This window comes from Fundulus heteroclitus, chromosome 18 (assembly GCF_011125445.2).
Source record: "Fundulus heteroclitus isolate FHET01 chromosome 18, MU-UCD_Fhet_4.1, whole genome shotgun sequence".
Taxonomy (NCBI): Eukaryota; Metazoa; Chordata; class Actinopteri; order Cyprinodontiformes; family Fundulidae; genus Fundulus; species Fundulus heteroclitus.
Window position 1 is genome coordinate 18,613,534 of NC_046378.1, and position 14,095 is coordinate 18,627,628.

General features: G+C 41.7%; 1 protein-coding gene across 2 annotated transcripts in view; it reads right to left on the minus strand.

Moving 5' to 3' along the window:
* limk1a (LIM domain kinase 1a) overlaps positions 1-14,095 on the minus strand; it is a 64,255-nt gene that overhangs the window by 41,323 nt on the left and 8,837 nt on the right. The window contains exon 1 of one of the 2 annotated variants that reach the window (XM_036150308.1): positions 8,806-8,899. The exons of the other annotated variant lie outside the window; for it this stretch is intronic. Within the exon in view, the coding sequence (XP_036006201.1) occupies positions 8,806-8,897 (92 nt within the window). The 5' untranslated portion in view covers positions 8,898-8,899. Of the gene's footprint in view, positions 1-8,805; positions 8,900-14,095 lie in introns of those variants that run through there. 2 annotated transcript variants of the gene reach the window in all.

A 14,095-nucleotide genomic window follows, 5' to 3' on the forward strand; every position in this document is an offset into this window, starting at 1 on the left:
AAAAAGCTTTTAGACCTGACATGTTGATTCTCTGATGAACTAACTAATTAAATAAATTTGCTCCATGGTGCAAATAAGCTGGCAAAAAAAGCCCCATAGCATATTTAACATAAAAGTCAAAGTTTAGAAGAAATATTAGAAACCATTAAAGTGCCATGTTATTCACACAGTAGTCAGATACCATAAGATGCATCCAGGCAGACAATAACACTGTATATCCCAGTATAATTGATAACAGCTTTATGGTATCAAAAATAGATACCACCCGACTGTAACTGGAGCAGATTTCTGTCCCCAATGAAAATGGATCCCATTTTTACTGTGCAATCTCCAGTCAAAGATGTAGTTATAGAAAAATATCCAATCCTTATTCACAAATATATTTAACAATTCTTGCTAATCAGCCTTTATTAAAAAAGCAAAACAAAAACGTACATATTCAGTTTGTAAAAATGAATAAATGGGGAAATAAAAATAATAATTTGTAAGCATTAATGTGAAGAATAGATTTATGGGATTATGTAACAGCTTCAAAAAGGTGTTAACTAAACACAGACATACTATAAAAGTGCATGTATATGAGAGGGTTTCTATTTGATCCTCTTTCAACAAGGTTTTTTATTGATTTATCCTGTGAAAGTCCGACCGGGGTCAGTGCCTCACATGATTACTTTGTTCCAGCTGATATAAATAAACTGCCTGAACAGCTGAGTGGAGGTAAATCATCTGTCGTACATAATAAACCAGTATTACAGAGGCAATGAGGGTTACTTCTGAAACTTGTTCCTCATTTTAAAATGATATTCATAAGATTTGAAGGTCCTTTGAAATGATTACTACTGCCTGCAATTTAGAAATCTGAAATCGTGCTTTCAGAGTGAGATTCGATGTTCATGTAAAAAGGTGATAAAAGTAGAATTAGAGCAAAGACAGTTTGTGACAAATGGATATTGGGCCTGCCTCCACACTAATAAAAAGAAATAGAACCATTTATTTTTATTAGATATTTCTTCCAACAGATGTTCAACTTATCTGCCTTTAAAGACCAACTTTAAAACTTTCCTCTTCACAAAATTCAATATCTTTCTGAGCATTAGCGGTGGGATGAACATCTATCCCATCAAACTCTCTTCACCTTTTCTTTTACAGCACATTGGATCTTTGCTCAGAAAGTTCTGATATTTTTTAGAGAAAGGGCTCATCGGATCCAACCTCAGTATCAAACTTTATAATTAAACTGAGAGGTTTTCTTGTCATAGGAAATGAGATGTGTTTCTTAAAAGATAAAACAATATAAAAGAAGCATGTGCTTTATTATGTAGAAAAGTATTTATCTCCTATTTACTGGCATTACTTTAATCCAACCTTTATTCCTGCTGAACAGCTTTTTGTTTTTTTGCATATTTCCACTGGCATTTTAACAAATGATCTTTGGTGGTGAGCTCCAAATCTTTGAGACTGGACGAGCCTCTAGCCATCACCCTCATCTTTACCTGCCTCCATAGGTTCTGTATCAGATGCAAGTCTGTGCCGCTCAAAAACACACAAGATGTTTTGGGTTATTTCACAATTATGTGTTTGATAGTTTTAATGTCTTCACTGTGCATCTGTAACGTAGAAAGTCATAAAATGTAATAAAACAAGTCATAAAAGTCATACAAATAAGGAAGAGCCATTTAATGACAAAGGAGAGTTCAGACTTTTGACTGGTAGTGTATTTTGTCGCGATCTGATCGGTACAATTCAAGTTTTACCATCATCGACCAATCACAATTCACAGTAAGCCAACACAACACAATGAAGATATCACCATGTCTGACTAAACTAAACGCCTCGCGACAAGAAAAACTGTTTGGTCCGACTCCCACACACAGACCTCGCTGAGCATCAGCTCCTGGTCAGCGTTTATACTGTGTGACTGTGTGGGCGTGGGTTTAAAACCACAAGTTGCTGAATGACAGGGAGGTGAGGCAGCTACAGGAAGCAGCAGGGCTCAAAAAGGAAACCAATGTGTCCTAGTCCTGGCAGAGGTGTGGAGCTGGATGATTACTGACCGACAGATGCAGAGCCAAAAGATTTACGAGGAGCCAAACTTGTCTACGACAGACAAACACACACACACACGCACACACGTGCTGCCGTTCATGAATTATTAAATCCGCCATCGTCTCCTTCACGCTCAAGAGGACATCCATCTTCCATATCTCTGCCAGGGCAGCAGAAAGGCTCCGATTAGGTACGATCGATAAGCCAACGCTCGGATCTGCCCGGAGCTCCATTAAAACAGGGAAGTTCAGGCAGCTGACAGAAAGCATGATCATCTGATGGCAACAAGGGTGTCTACAGCTAAGATTAACTCATCACTGATGAAGAGAAACACACACACACACACAGGCGGGGAAAGTCAACCTCAGGAAAATGTCAGACAGTCTGATGTCTGGAGGGGGTGGGGGAGTCCCAGTTATGAGGATTAGTGGTCCAGCGCCAAATTCCATTAAAGATTTCCAGAGAAATGGAAGAAAAGCCTCTAAATTGTCTCAGGTAACCCGGTATCCAGGTGTTTAATCACCGTCTGCCAAACCGATTCACCTCTGACGACAGAGTTAAACGGGTTTAATTTATTACGCTTTCACTAATTACCATTCCCAGCAGCTCAGACACAAACATCCAACTCCCACACTGCCTCCATGCCACATCACCCCCTCATCTCCCTCCCGCCTCCTTCGCCATGGCAACCCGGGATGCCACGGGGATGATGTCACCCTCTCGCACATGAAAACACTCGACATTACCTCACCTCCTTCTGATAAGCCTGGGCCTCTTGTCTATTGGCTGGCTTCAGACTCAACCAGGAAACAATACGGCCAATCAGACTTCAGTCTGAGGCGCTAACCTTAAGCTCGGCAGCATTTCCCGTGTTTTTGCTCCTAAATGCTGCTGAGATGGGCGGTGCATTTAAACCATTCCCGGTCGTCAGCCCGGCTGAACAGACAGTCTCTTTGTGTGAGGCCCCGCGCTTCACTCAGCCAGCAAAGCGGGGCCCTAGCAGCCTGCGAGTGAACGAGGACCGCGCCGGCACTTTCCTTTGTGTCTGTTAAGCTTCCCCGACCGTCAGCACCGTCGATCTGGGACCCGCTCCCTCCTTTCCAGAGCGGCTGAATAATAAAAGGCCTCTGGGAGTGCTGGGAACCTGAATGAGTGTTGTTCCGGCTCCGGGCGCCGAGTCAGACGGGAAGACAACATAAACTCGTTACCGAGTTATAATGCTTTCATTTTTATACATCCTTTAATGTGTTTAACCACTGCCTGATTTTATCATTGCAATTCATTTTAATATCCTTTTACTGTTATTTTACTCCCCAGCTAATATAATAATATAGGCCTTTCAGACCTGTGCTGCTCTCTGTAAAAAGAGCAAAAAGGAGTAAATTGCCGCTCTTTTCCACTTTAAAAACACACAGCAACAGGTGGTGGAGAGGCAGCGCTGTGGTAGAAAGACTACACTTTCCTGGTAAGTCATTAAAAGACACTTTCAACCACGGGGATGTTGTGATGGAGGGTTTAAGCAGATATTTGCAGTCACTTTTACAAGAATCTGCTCCTGCACCGTCGTTACGCTGTAATTTTAATCAGGGTTTCTTGAGAGGAGAATCTCAGTTATTTTTGGTTAGATAAAAGCAAAAAAATAAATAAATATCATGACACCGCTGATAGAAATTGTTTACCAGGACACTCCTAATCCTAACACATCATAAAATATGGGAAAAGCATTATTAACAGAATATGTTATTAAACTGAGACCAATGTTTTTCCTCTAATTGAAGGTGTAGATTTTATTTTATTATTAATGAAAAAAAAAATTTTTTTTTCCATCTCATAGCAACAGTGACATGTTCAGAATATATATTTTCCGTTCTTCCACTGTTTATATGCCGTACTGTATGTCACTGCATGCATGCTCAGTATGAGGGATTGCTGCAAAGCCATCAACAATGCAGATGACTGTCCACTGTGACTCCACGCTCTTTCAAGACTTCATGCAATCTGCTGAGTTTCCTTAGATAGGAAACATTTGACCAATATGTCTGATTTGATTGAATTGTCTTTGTAAAGTGCCTTGAGATGTCAAGTGTTGTGAATTGTCACTATATAAATAAAACTGAATTGAAAGTTTAAATCCAGCTACTTTAGCTAGAATCGCCCTGACAGCAACACCTGAGTGCTACATCCAAACTTAACTATCCAATCAGAAACTAGAAATTGTGCCTGTTCTTAAAAACTGTCCATATAAAGAAACCACATAGGAATTTCAGCTAGAAAATCAAGGTGAAAAGTGATAAAGGCAGAAAAAAATGAGCTCTTCAATCTTTTTGGGTCACATTAAGGGTTTAGGAGTCTAGACTATCAGGTCACCACGCAACAAAAATTAAATTCTCACTGTGTGATTAAAAGTGTGGAGCTGAGAGCCAAAGGTCAGAGCTGACTGAAAGGAGATTAATCAAAATACACCGACCAAGAGGAAAAGGTATCTTTTCTTCTCAGAAAATTTAATCAACCCGTATGAACTTTAGGTAACGGCAGAAAGGAGGGTCAAAGAGTTTAATCCATCAGGAAAATATTTCTAAAAGTATGAACTCATTGGAACAAAAAGAGACCTTAATTTACAGAAATAGGTAGCAGCCAATAAAATGTGGCTTCAACAACGTAATTTACCAATCAGCTATTTTATAAAACCTCAAATGTACACTGCCAGAATAAAATGAAAGGGATGCTTTGAAAAATACATCAGATCTCAATTGGAAAAAAAAATAAAATCCTGCGGGATATCCAGACTGATAAGGAATGTGTTAGGAAAAAGAGGATGTCACATCGTTTGATGGAAAACGATCAATCCACAGACGGCGTAATCCAAAGTCACAGAGAAAGTGAAGCTGAAAAATTGATGCGGCAGACTTGGCCAATTTGCTGAAGTCATTGCAGCAACGTCAGTCTGTATGGCCTCCATAAGCTCCTATGCATGCCTGGTATATACATCTCCCAGCATCCAGCATCTAACTACGACTGTAAGGATTTCATTCTGATTCCTAACGACGCCGTCCTTTTGTGCTGTAAAGGTCGGTGCGTCCCTCCATGTTTACGCCTCCCCAGACCAACACTGACCCACCACCAAAGCGATCATGCTGAACAACGTTGCAGACATCATGACGGCCACCACAGCTTCTCCAGAACCTTTCTAACCACGTGAGCTCAGAGGGAACCTGCACTCGTCTGTGAAAAGAACAAGGAGCTGGTGGTCTGACTCTGCCATTCTGGTGTTTTCTGATAAATGCCAGTCGAGCTCCACGGTTCTGGCCAGTGAGCACAGAGCTTACCTCACGCCACCCTCGTAAAGTCTGGTTCTAATGGTTTGCTCAGAGACATTCATGCCACTTTAGGTCCCTTTGTGAGGCTCTGGCAGGACTCATCCTGTTCCTTCTGGTACAAAAGGTGCAGATACCGGTCCTGCTGATGGGTTAAGGACCTCCGACGACCCAGTCCAGCTCTCCTAAGACCCATTTACACTACCCTTGTTAAACCGATCCGAGCCGAGACCAGTCCGAGCTTGGATCAGTTAACCAAGCCGAGACGACCGTTTACACACCACACTATCCCGGTTCCTTGGTTCCTCCTCGCCTCCTAGTGACGATCTGCGGTACTGCTGATCTCTGGGATTGAAGGCGGGACAAAGCAAATCAAAATGGCGGCGCCCGTAACATTCAGGATGTTATGGTTGGACAGAGTCGTTTGATAAGACAAACGAACGTCTAATAAGGATTTACAGACGCAGGAAACAACAACAGACACTGAGGTTCATCACACTGCTAAGCAGAATCATCTCTGGAAATCGTGTGGCACGGTAAGGAAGCTAGTATTGTTATGAATGTCTGAAATTTGTCTGAATGGAGTGTGAATCGGGACGTGCAGCCAGACACGCCAGAAAAACCGCGGACAGTCTGCTGACTGTAAGGGAATGACGCAGTCTGCTCATGCGCTCTTCGTTATCAGATAACCGGGATAAAAAAAACAGTCCGAGACAACTCAGGAACTGGTCTGCAGTTAGCGCGGTCCGGTTATGTTTAGCGCGGTCCGGTTCAGTCTGCTGACCATTTATACACAAGAGTTATCTCGGTTACCGAGCTCGGACTGGTCTCGGCTCGGTTAAAAAAATGTAGTGTAAACGGGGTACAAGAGTACCTGGCTGTCTCCTGGAATGTCCTCAGTGCTCTTGAGACGACACAGCAAACGTTTTGGCAACGGCTCGTATTGATGTGCCATCCTGGTGGAGCTGGACTGCATGTGCGACCTCTGTATGGTCCATGTATCGCCTCATGCTACTAGTAGTGACACTGACCCTGGTCAAATGCAAAAGGTACTGAAAGGTTGTGTAACTAAATGAGATGGGGGAAAAAATGTCTGTGGCCTCCACCTGCAAACCCATTCCTGCTTTAATGGTCGTCTCATCATTGCTCCTCTAGTTCACCTCTTCGGCTGACAGCGATTAACCCTGAGGGAACCGAACTGACCAGATCAATATTCTAGACGTTTAACTGACTTGATTAAAAAGTCATCCTTGAGTTTTTTTTAGCAGTGTGAATTAGTTTTGTGTTATGGTAGCATAACCTCACTCTGAACTCACTGCTGCAGTTCTCCAATAGTGACTGTCCAGTTAAATATATGAAGGTCCTCATCCAGCCTCGAGGCCGGTGCCAACGGGCCTGTTTCACATCCTATTTACACTCCAAAGACACAAAGTCCTATAATTACAATTAAAAGGTCCAAGAGTATCAGAAAAATCCTTCAAGTAGATTTATTTAATCTATAAGAATAATATTACAATCAGACACCACAGATCTGGAAAACAGTTATTTCTCAACTTTTTTTCCCCCACTGATCAAATGTACTCAAAATAAAAAGGTTGGACTTTTCTGTTTTGTTTTAGCATAAAACTGCAATAAAAGATTATTATTATTAACTTATTTTCTAGGTTTTGACATATTTTGCAGGGATTTCACTAAATGTGGAGGGAGCCGTATAATTAAGCTCCGTCTAAAAGTATCGTGCTTACAGAACTTATAGAGGCAGACTTTATAGGCAATAAATTCTGATCTCACAGAAAACTATGTGGATTATAAGAAGAAGAGAAAGGAAGGCTCAAAATCATTTGACACCTTCACAAAAAAGCAAAAAGCTCTTTCTCTTTTTACAGTAAATTAAAAGAAAATAAACATCCTTCACTGTCCCAAAGTGGGAAATCTCAGTTACACCAGCAGCAAAGTGAAAGCCAAATGGAAGCAGGCAGATTAACACAAACGTAAAAGATATAAAGGAAAAAAAAAACATCTAAAATGTACATTTTCCATTTATGGCAGAAATATAAATAATTGTAAATTATTCTCCTCTTTGTTTTTTGTGGCTAGACAAACAGAAAATGTGTAAAAAAATGAAAAGAAAAATGGGAGAAATACTACTAAAAACTGATTTAAGCAAACATCAATATTTAAATTTCGCAGTCGATGGGGAACATTTCCGCAACAGAGATCATATTTTTGACCTGTGGCCTGAATTCTGAAAAAAATAAAAAAATTATATATATATATATATATATATATATATATATATATATATATATATATATATATATATATATATATATATATATATATATATATATATATATATATATAAAACAAACAAAATAAATAAATAATATATGTATAGATAAAAACATTGCACGTTTTTTTTTTTTCTTTTTTTTTCACATCTATGTTTGGCAAATGTCTCATTGGACAAGATAAGAGTTTTTGTGATAATCTGGGTTAACCGGATGAGATCCAAGACATTGTGGTGAAGGCAAATGTGGCTCACTCACATGATGACACTGATTGATGACAGAGACGGGGCTGAAGCGGTCTCAGACGGCAACAACACGCACCAGACCACACACACGAGACGTGAGTCACATGTTGAACGACAGGCTTTTATTCAAGGTCGTACGCAGCAAAAGAAAAAGAAAAAGAGGGAAGCCAAAACAAACTCGGGGTTTTTTTTGCATCCCGAGATAAAGAAGCGTGACGGAGGCGGCGGATTGATGAGTGTTCTGGGTTTGGAGAAGTAAGACATAGCATAGAGAGAAATTAGCATATTTCAACTACTTCATGCCTCTGGAAAATCCTAAAATGAAGATAATTAAAATAATGCAGATTCTGTTTAAATTAAAATAAGTCAATATCAGAAACTGAAACAACCTGGAGGAAGTGAAACACGACTGGACTGAACCACCCTCGACATTCGCTGAAAAACATACAGTTTTTTGCTTTTCTATTTAATTAAATACCTGTGGAGGCAAACTGTTGGCTAGAGAAAGATGGATGTTATCGTTCTACGTTCAGTTTGGTTAATAAGGAATATTTGTGATAAAATAAGGAAAATAAGGAATATTTGATGATAAAAAGCTAAAATCTAACAATGTATTGGAGGCCTCAGGTCCTTTTACCTGCAATGGTAATCCAGCACTTTGATTTGTAATTTTTAATAGTTTCAAGGACACCAAAAGTTAACTAAATAATGCACTTTTGCACCTTCTACAATCATTTGGTGGATTAAAAACAACAAAATAGTTAAAAACTGGACATTTTGTTGTATCTGACTACTAAAGTTATAGCCCCAAAGTTTGTAAGAAACCCCTGAGACTGAAAACATAAAAGCAGATGCGCCTGAGTTGAGTTTAAATTCATCTTTCAGGTTAAAAACTGGCTCTTTGCTTACAGGATAGGCTGCTTCCCTCTGCGCCGGCTCTCTACTGACGCACCGCTCCGGGGAGCGAAGCTCTGGGTTTGACGGATCGGAGACAGATTCATGTCGGCGGCTCTGATGTTCAGCTCGTTGGGCTGTCAGAGGCATCAGTGTCGCCGTCTCTCCCTGTGCTCAGTCCCTCCCTTCCTCTACTTCCTCTCTCGGTGCAGCTGAATCGAAAGGGGGGGGGGGGAGGTCACGCTTCTTTATCTGACGTTTCCGTCCTCGTGGGAGAGGACCTGACCCTGTGACGGTACTGGCTTCACCACATCTCTCTAAGCCCGGTGAGGACCCGGCCCGTTTTCCTGGACGTGTCAATTTATTTTGCCATCACCAATCAAATTTCCCAGCACTCCATCAGCTGCTAAAGCCTCCCACGGCCCCCTGGGTAATCGGATATATCAGCCTCTTCACAGGACCGCTAGCCTTTCTAAAAGATGAGGCGAAGTGAGGCAGCAGCTTCTCGGTCTCTCGCACGTGAAGTGCGACCTTACTAATGAAATCTCAGCGGCCACAAACCCTGGCCTGTCGTCACTGACGCACTGAAGTCAGCTGGTGTAGAGCTTGTGTATCGCTTTCGTTTCTTTAGATTTTGTCCCCCTCAGTCACAAACGTCAGTGCATTACCGTGCAGAATTGTTAGTAGTTGACGGAGTGCAATGAAATGGCTTCAATCAAAGCTTATATACAATTTATGCTGCAAAAAAAAAAAAAAAAAAAAAAAAAAAAAAAAAAAAAAAAAAAAAAAAAAAGTTGCATTTTCTTGAAATGAGTGTATTTATCCTTAATTTGAGCAGGCAAATTTAAATGATCTGCCAGAGGAATAAGATTTTTGCACTTAAAATAGGAACAACTCATCTCCATCATCCTATTTCAAGTGCAGTCTATCTTATTGTAGGGGTAGTAATGCTCATTCCCTGGGAGATCAAAGACAAATACAACCATTGAAAGAAGATTTTACTTACTTTTTCCCTTTTTGCAGCGTAAATTGAATATAAGCTTTGATCGAAGCCATTTCATTGCAGCTATAAAATAAATCACGGCAACACCTGAGCTGGGGATCCCTGCAGCTCCCTCAAGGCTACCATGGGTCTCCTGGCTGCTTGTCTGACTAAGGATGTCCTTGCATGGCCTGTCAGTTTTGGTGATGGCTGGAAAAGAGCCTCATGAGAAGAAATATTGTTTTATAGCTCATCTCCGCCTTAGACTCCTCTATACCCGTCTCCCTGACCGGTCCGCTGTGTTCCTTGCTCTTCATGATGCCGTTTCTTAACTAGTTCTCTAATCAACCTCTGAGGCCTTCACTGTGTAATCCAACCTCTTTATAATGACAGCAGTGAACAGCGCTCATGATAATCATGTTAAAGTACACACAGGGAAACGCCATTTACCAAATAGGGGACTCTGAATGCAGTTTGCAAAAATGGTAAAAATCAGATGGAGGTTTGAGACGCATGCTTTGACGAGGTTGTTCCTGTACACTTTTTTATGTTCTGTTGGATTCAAAATTGCAACCTGCATCAGTTTTGTTTTTCATTGACACAAACTAGAGCATGCAAGTTAAAGTCTCTTACAGACGACAGGGTGCAGGTATTGGCCAGCAAATGCCTGATTGGAGCGCTGCTACTAAGCCTCCCCTGCCCTTTGTTGCTGCTGTGACTTTGTGGCATCCACAGCGACTCCACCACAGCCCCGCCTCATCACCGTCACCAAACATCCTTTAATACGATGCATCAAGATGCAACTTTGAACTCAATAAGTAACTCAGGATTCGTCTCCATCGTGTCCTGCAGACTCTGTTACCAGGCAGAGTTTTCCTGCAGCTGCTGAGTCACTGCAGCTCTTCATGTTGCCAGTCAGTGGAGACAACTTTAGCGGATCACAAAGACGGACACGTTTCTCCTGAGAAGTGACCAAATATGCATGTTTTTCATTTGCAAGTCATATATGTTGCATAGCACAGGATGGCAGATTACAGTCTTTGGTGTCAGCTTGTCCTTGGGGAAAAACAGCTGTGCCCAAATGTATTTTACCAGGAATGGTTGCACTGAATATATACAATGAATGTGCAAAAGAGAGACAGTAACCGGTATTTAAAGTGATAAATAGTAGAACTTTCCGGTCCTCAAGTGGAGATTTTCATGGTAGCAGATGTAGTTTTATGATGGAGGAAAAGATAGAAGCCTGCAGACTGCTGCAGAGAGACTGCAGCACTGCTTACGTTTTCACAAAGTAGAGCACGCTTTCAGGAAAAATCGATTTACTACGACAAACAGAACAGATGCGTTTTATGAGTAATGCAACAGAAGGTGTATGAAAATCAGAATTGGTTTTAATACTAATAGCTAACAATTTAGACAACATTATGTACCAGAAATAATCAACTTTAACTTTTTTTATTTTACAAAAACATAATGAATCACAAGAAGGTTATTACATCTGGAAGTTTGTCATCTCTAAGAGACAGCCGCTGGGAGGACAGATGATATTTTTGCAGTACTTTTTGAAATGTATAAAGTTTATAAAGCATTTGTCACCAGCTTCTTCAAATTAATCCTCTGAAATACATATTAAAAGGCAAAGACGAGCTATTAGCCTGAAACCCACTCTGACATCCAAATCCTAAACTCACTGAATTGCAGAATTTAGAGAGTTTTTGAACCAAACTTCTGGTTTGGGCCTACTGCATCCTGTTTTAGGGTTAAAAGCAGGCTCAGCGCTCTGCAGGCTACAGTAGAAACACTAAATAATACCTCTCAAGAGACGGTAAACACAAGTGGATGACATTACACCCGGCAGGATGCTGTGATCGATGCAGAGTCCAATAGGCAGAAATTTATGACATAATAGCCCGTCGCTTTCTGACTGAACGGTGGAGGCCAGTAAACATAGTTTTTAATTCCCTAAATGTTTTTTTTCTTCTTTCAAGTTTTGGAGCCTTCATAGAGGAGACGCTGCTGGTAAGCCGGGTTCACGCCTGCTGTCTTAGACTGAATATTTCATCGTGAAGGAACAGTGAGAAAATCTCTGGTCGGGGGGGTTTGAGTCAGTGATCTGTGGGCGTTCGGTGTGACGGACGCACCGGCTGCCGCTTTAAACTCTCCCGACCAAAAGACGAAGGAAAAGTGTGACCAAAGGTCTGATTTCCTTTTTTTTCCCACAGCTTTCTCCGGTTCCTCCTCTTCTCCTTCTTAGACTCTTATTCTAATATAAACACTTATTATCAGCACCAGCTGGCTGACCATGTTGCACTGATATCAGGTTGGTCCGTCAGCCTGGTGAACTTACCCGAGGCAGCGGTTCCCACCAGAGCCCAGCTTAGTCCCCTCGGCTCGAAGCCAGTTTCATCCCTGAGAAGCCAAGGCTGCCAACGGGAAACCCACCGTACCGGCCCCCTACACAAGCAGCACCATGTTAATGAGGGCCGCCCCCCCTTACCGGGTTCTAGATAGGAAAAATAATCAGTTCACGCAAATATTTAGATTCAGATATTGTATTCGGATCAGAACCAACGTCAAATGACTCTGAGCATCCTTCGTTATCAGAAGTCCTGAACAAGTCTTCCCTCTGTGGGTTTGGTTAAAATGCACAAGCATGGTGGAGCTAAACTTAACACACCGCTTTTGTTTACATTTTTGGCCATTCTGAACAAACACGACGATAAATGCATAAGAAATAGGTACAACTGTAACAAAAACACTACTTGCTAAGGAGACAAACTACAAAAACTATCACAAGAACATGAAATCAGCAGTCTTTGGAGAAAGTTCAGTCAGCTCTATTACTTTGTAGGAAAACAAAACAAAACGTCAAAATGAAACATGTTTAACATAAAATATGCAAAGAGCAAATATAAAAGCCTAAACCCAAAAAGGTATAAGCTTGTAATCGTTGATCTAATTTGATCTGCTGAATATTTTTCTGGTCACGGACGCCCTGCATTCATCTCTTATTAAAACTGCGCCTCGGTTTCTGTCTCAGGGCCCGGCTCCACTGAGAGGTCGTCGATAAACGTCAAACTCCGAGACCGAACCGCAACAAAGCAGGAGTACGTTACAATCAATGACTTTTCCTTACTGATGGAGGACCACTTTTTTCAGTCTGGTCATATACATCTCAATAACAATCACAGTTTTCCCCGGGGCATTCATTTAAAGATGCAACAGTTTCGACGTTCAGCTCAAACAGAGGGCAGAAAATAGGGAAATATTTAGCAGCGGGAGCTCAGCTCCATTTTCCCACGATGCCTGACCAACACTGGGGCTATTTCCAGAGGAACTTTTTATGTTTTCCACCCAGGGGACAGTTCTCAGCCGTCTCTGGGTACTTTCACTTTGCAGACCTACCACCGTCTCTCCTTTTACTTCCTTTCCTCTGCACCCACAGATCCTTGCAGCGCTGGTATCTAAAGCACAAGCCTGCAACCCTCACCAGCATCCAATCATGCCATGTTTACTGAAACGCCTTCACCATTTCACGGGAAGTACACTTCCCTCTGCTCTGACAAGCATTCCGTCGTGGAAACAGCTTCACATTGTTGCTGCGGTTTAATGCAAAGATGCGTATTCACTTTCGCCTTGAATATTCAAATGAAAACATGTGGGGAAAGTGCTGCACAGAGACATGCCACAATGAGCCGTCCTGATGGATCTGAGCGTGCCCCACACACGGACCGCAAAGCCTTTAAAGACTCTGACCGGCGCACAGATACCCTCCTCAGGTTTCCCCATTCAGACTTCCGGTGGGAGGAAATCATTAATGACGCATGGAGCTGTGAGCTTTCCACCCGCCGGCGGCTGCGGCGGCAGCCACGCCGGTGATCAATCGGCTCGGATGAGCACAGCTAAACAAGCACAGACACATATGAGCCAGCTGGGCATTAACCCAATCAATGAAGAGCAGCGTGCGAGACAGGAAACACGGAGGGGAGTCAGGAAACGGCCGCGGCTCTACTGTAACATCTAGTGGCAGCAGATAAAAGCCTCCTGAAAAGGAAACGCTTTAAGTTACAGTAAGAGTCAAGGCTCCACATCCTACACTTACACATGATAAAAAACTCTGGCAACAAGTCTTCTGTGTCAACCGCAGACTTTATCTAATCTTGTAAAGCTTTTTCTGTTTTTTTAAAAAGGCACCACTACAGATTTTAAACAGTTGTCTCCCTTTACAGGTCAAACATGCATATGTATAACTGGATTTTCTATCACTGCAAAAATTGATCTAAAAATAAGTAAAATGTTCTTAAAGTTAGTGTATTTATCCTT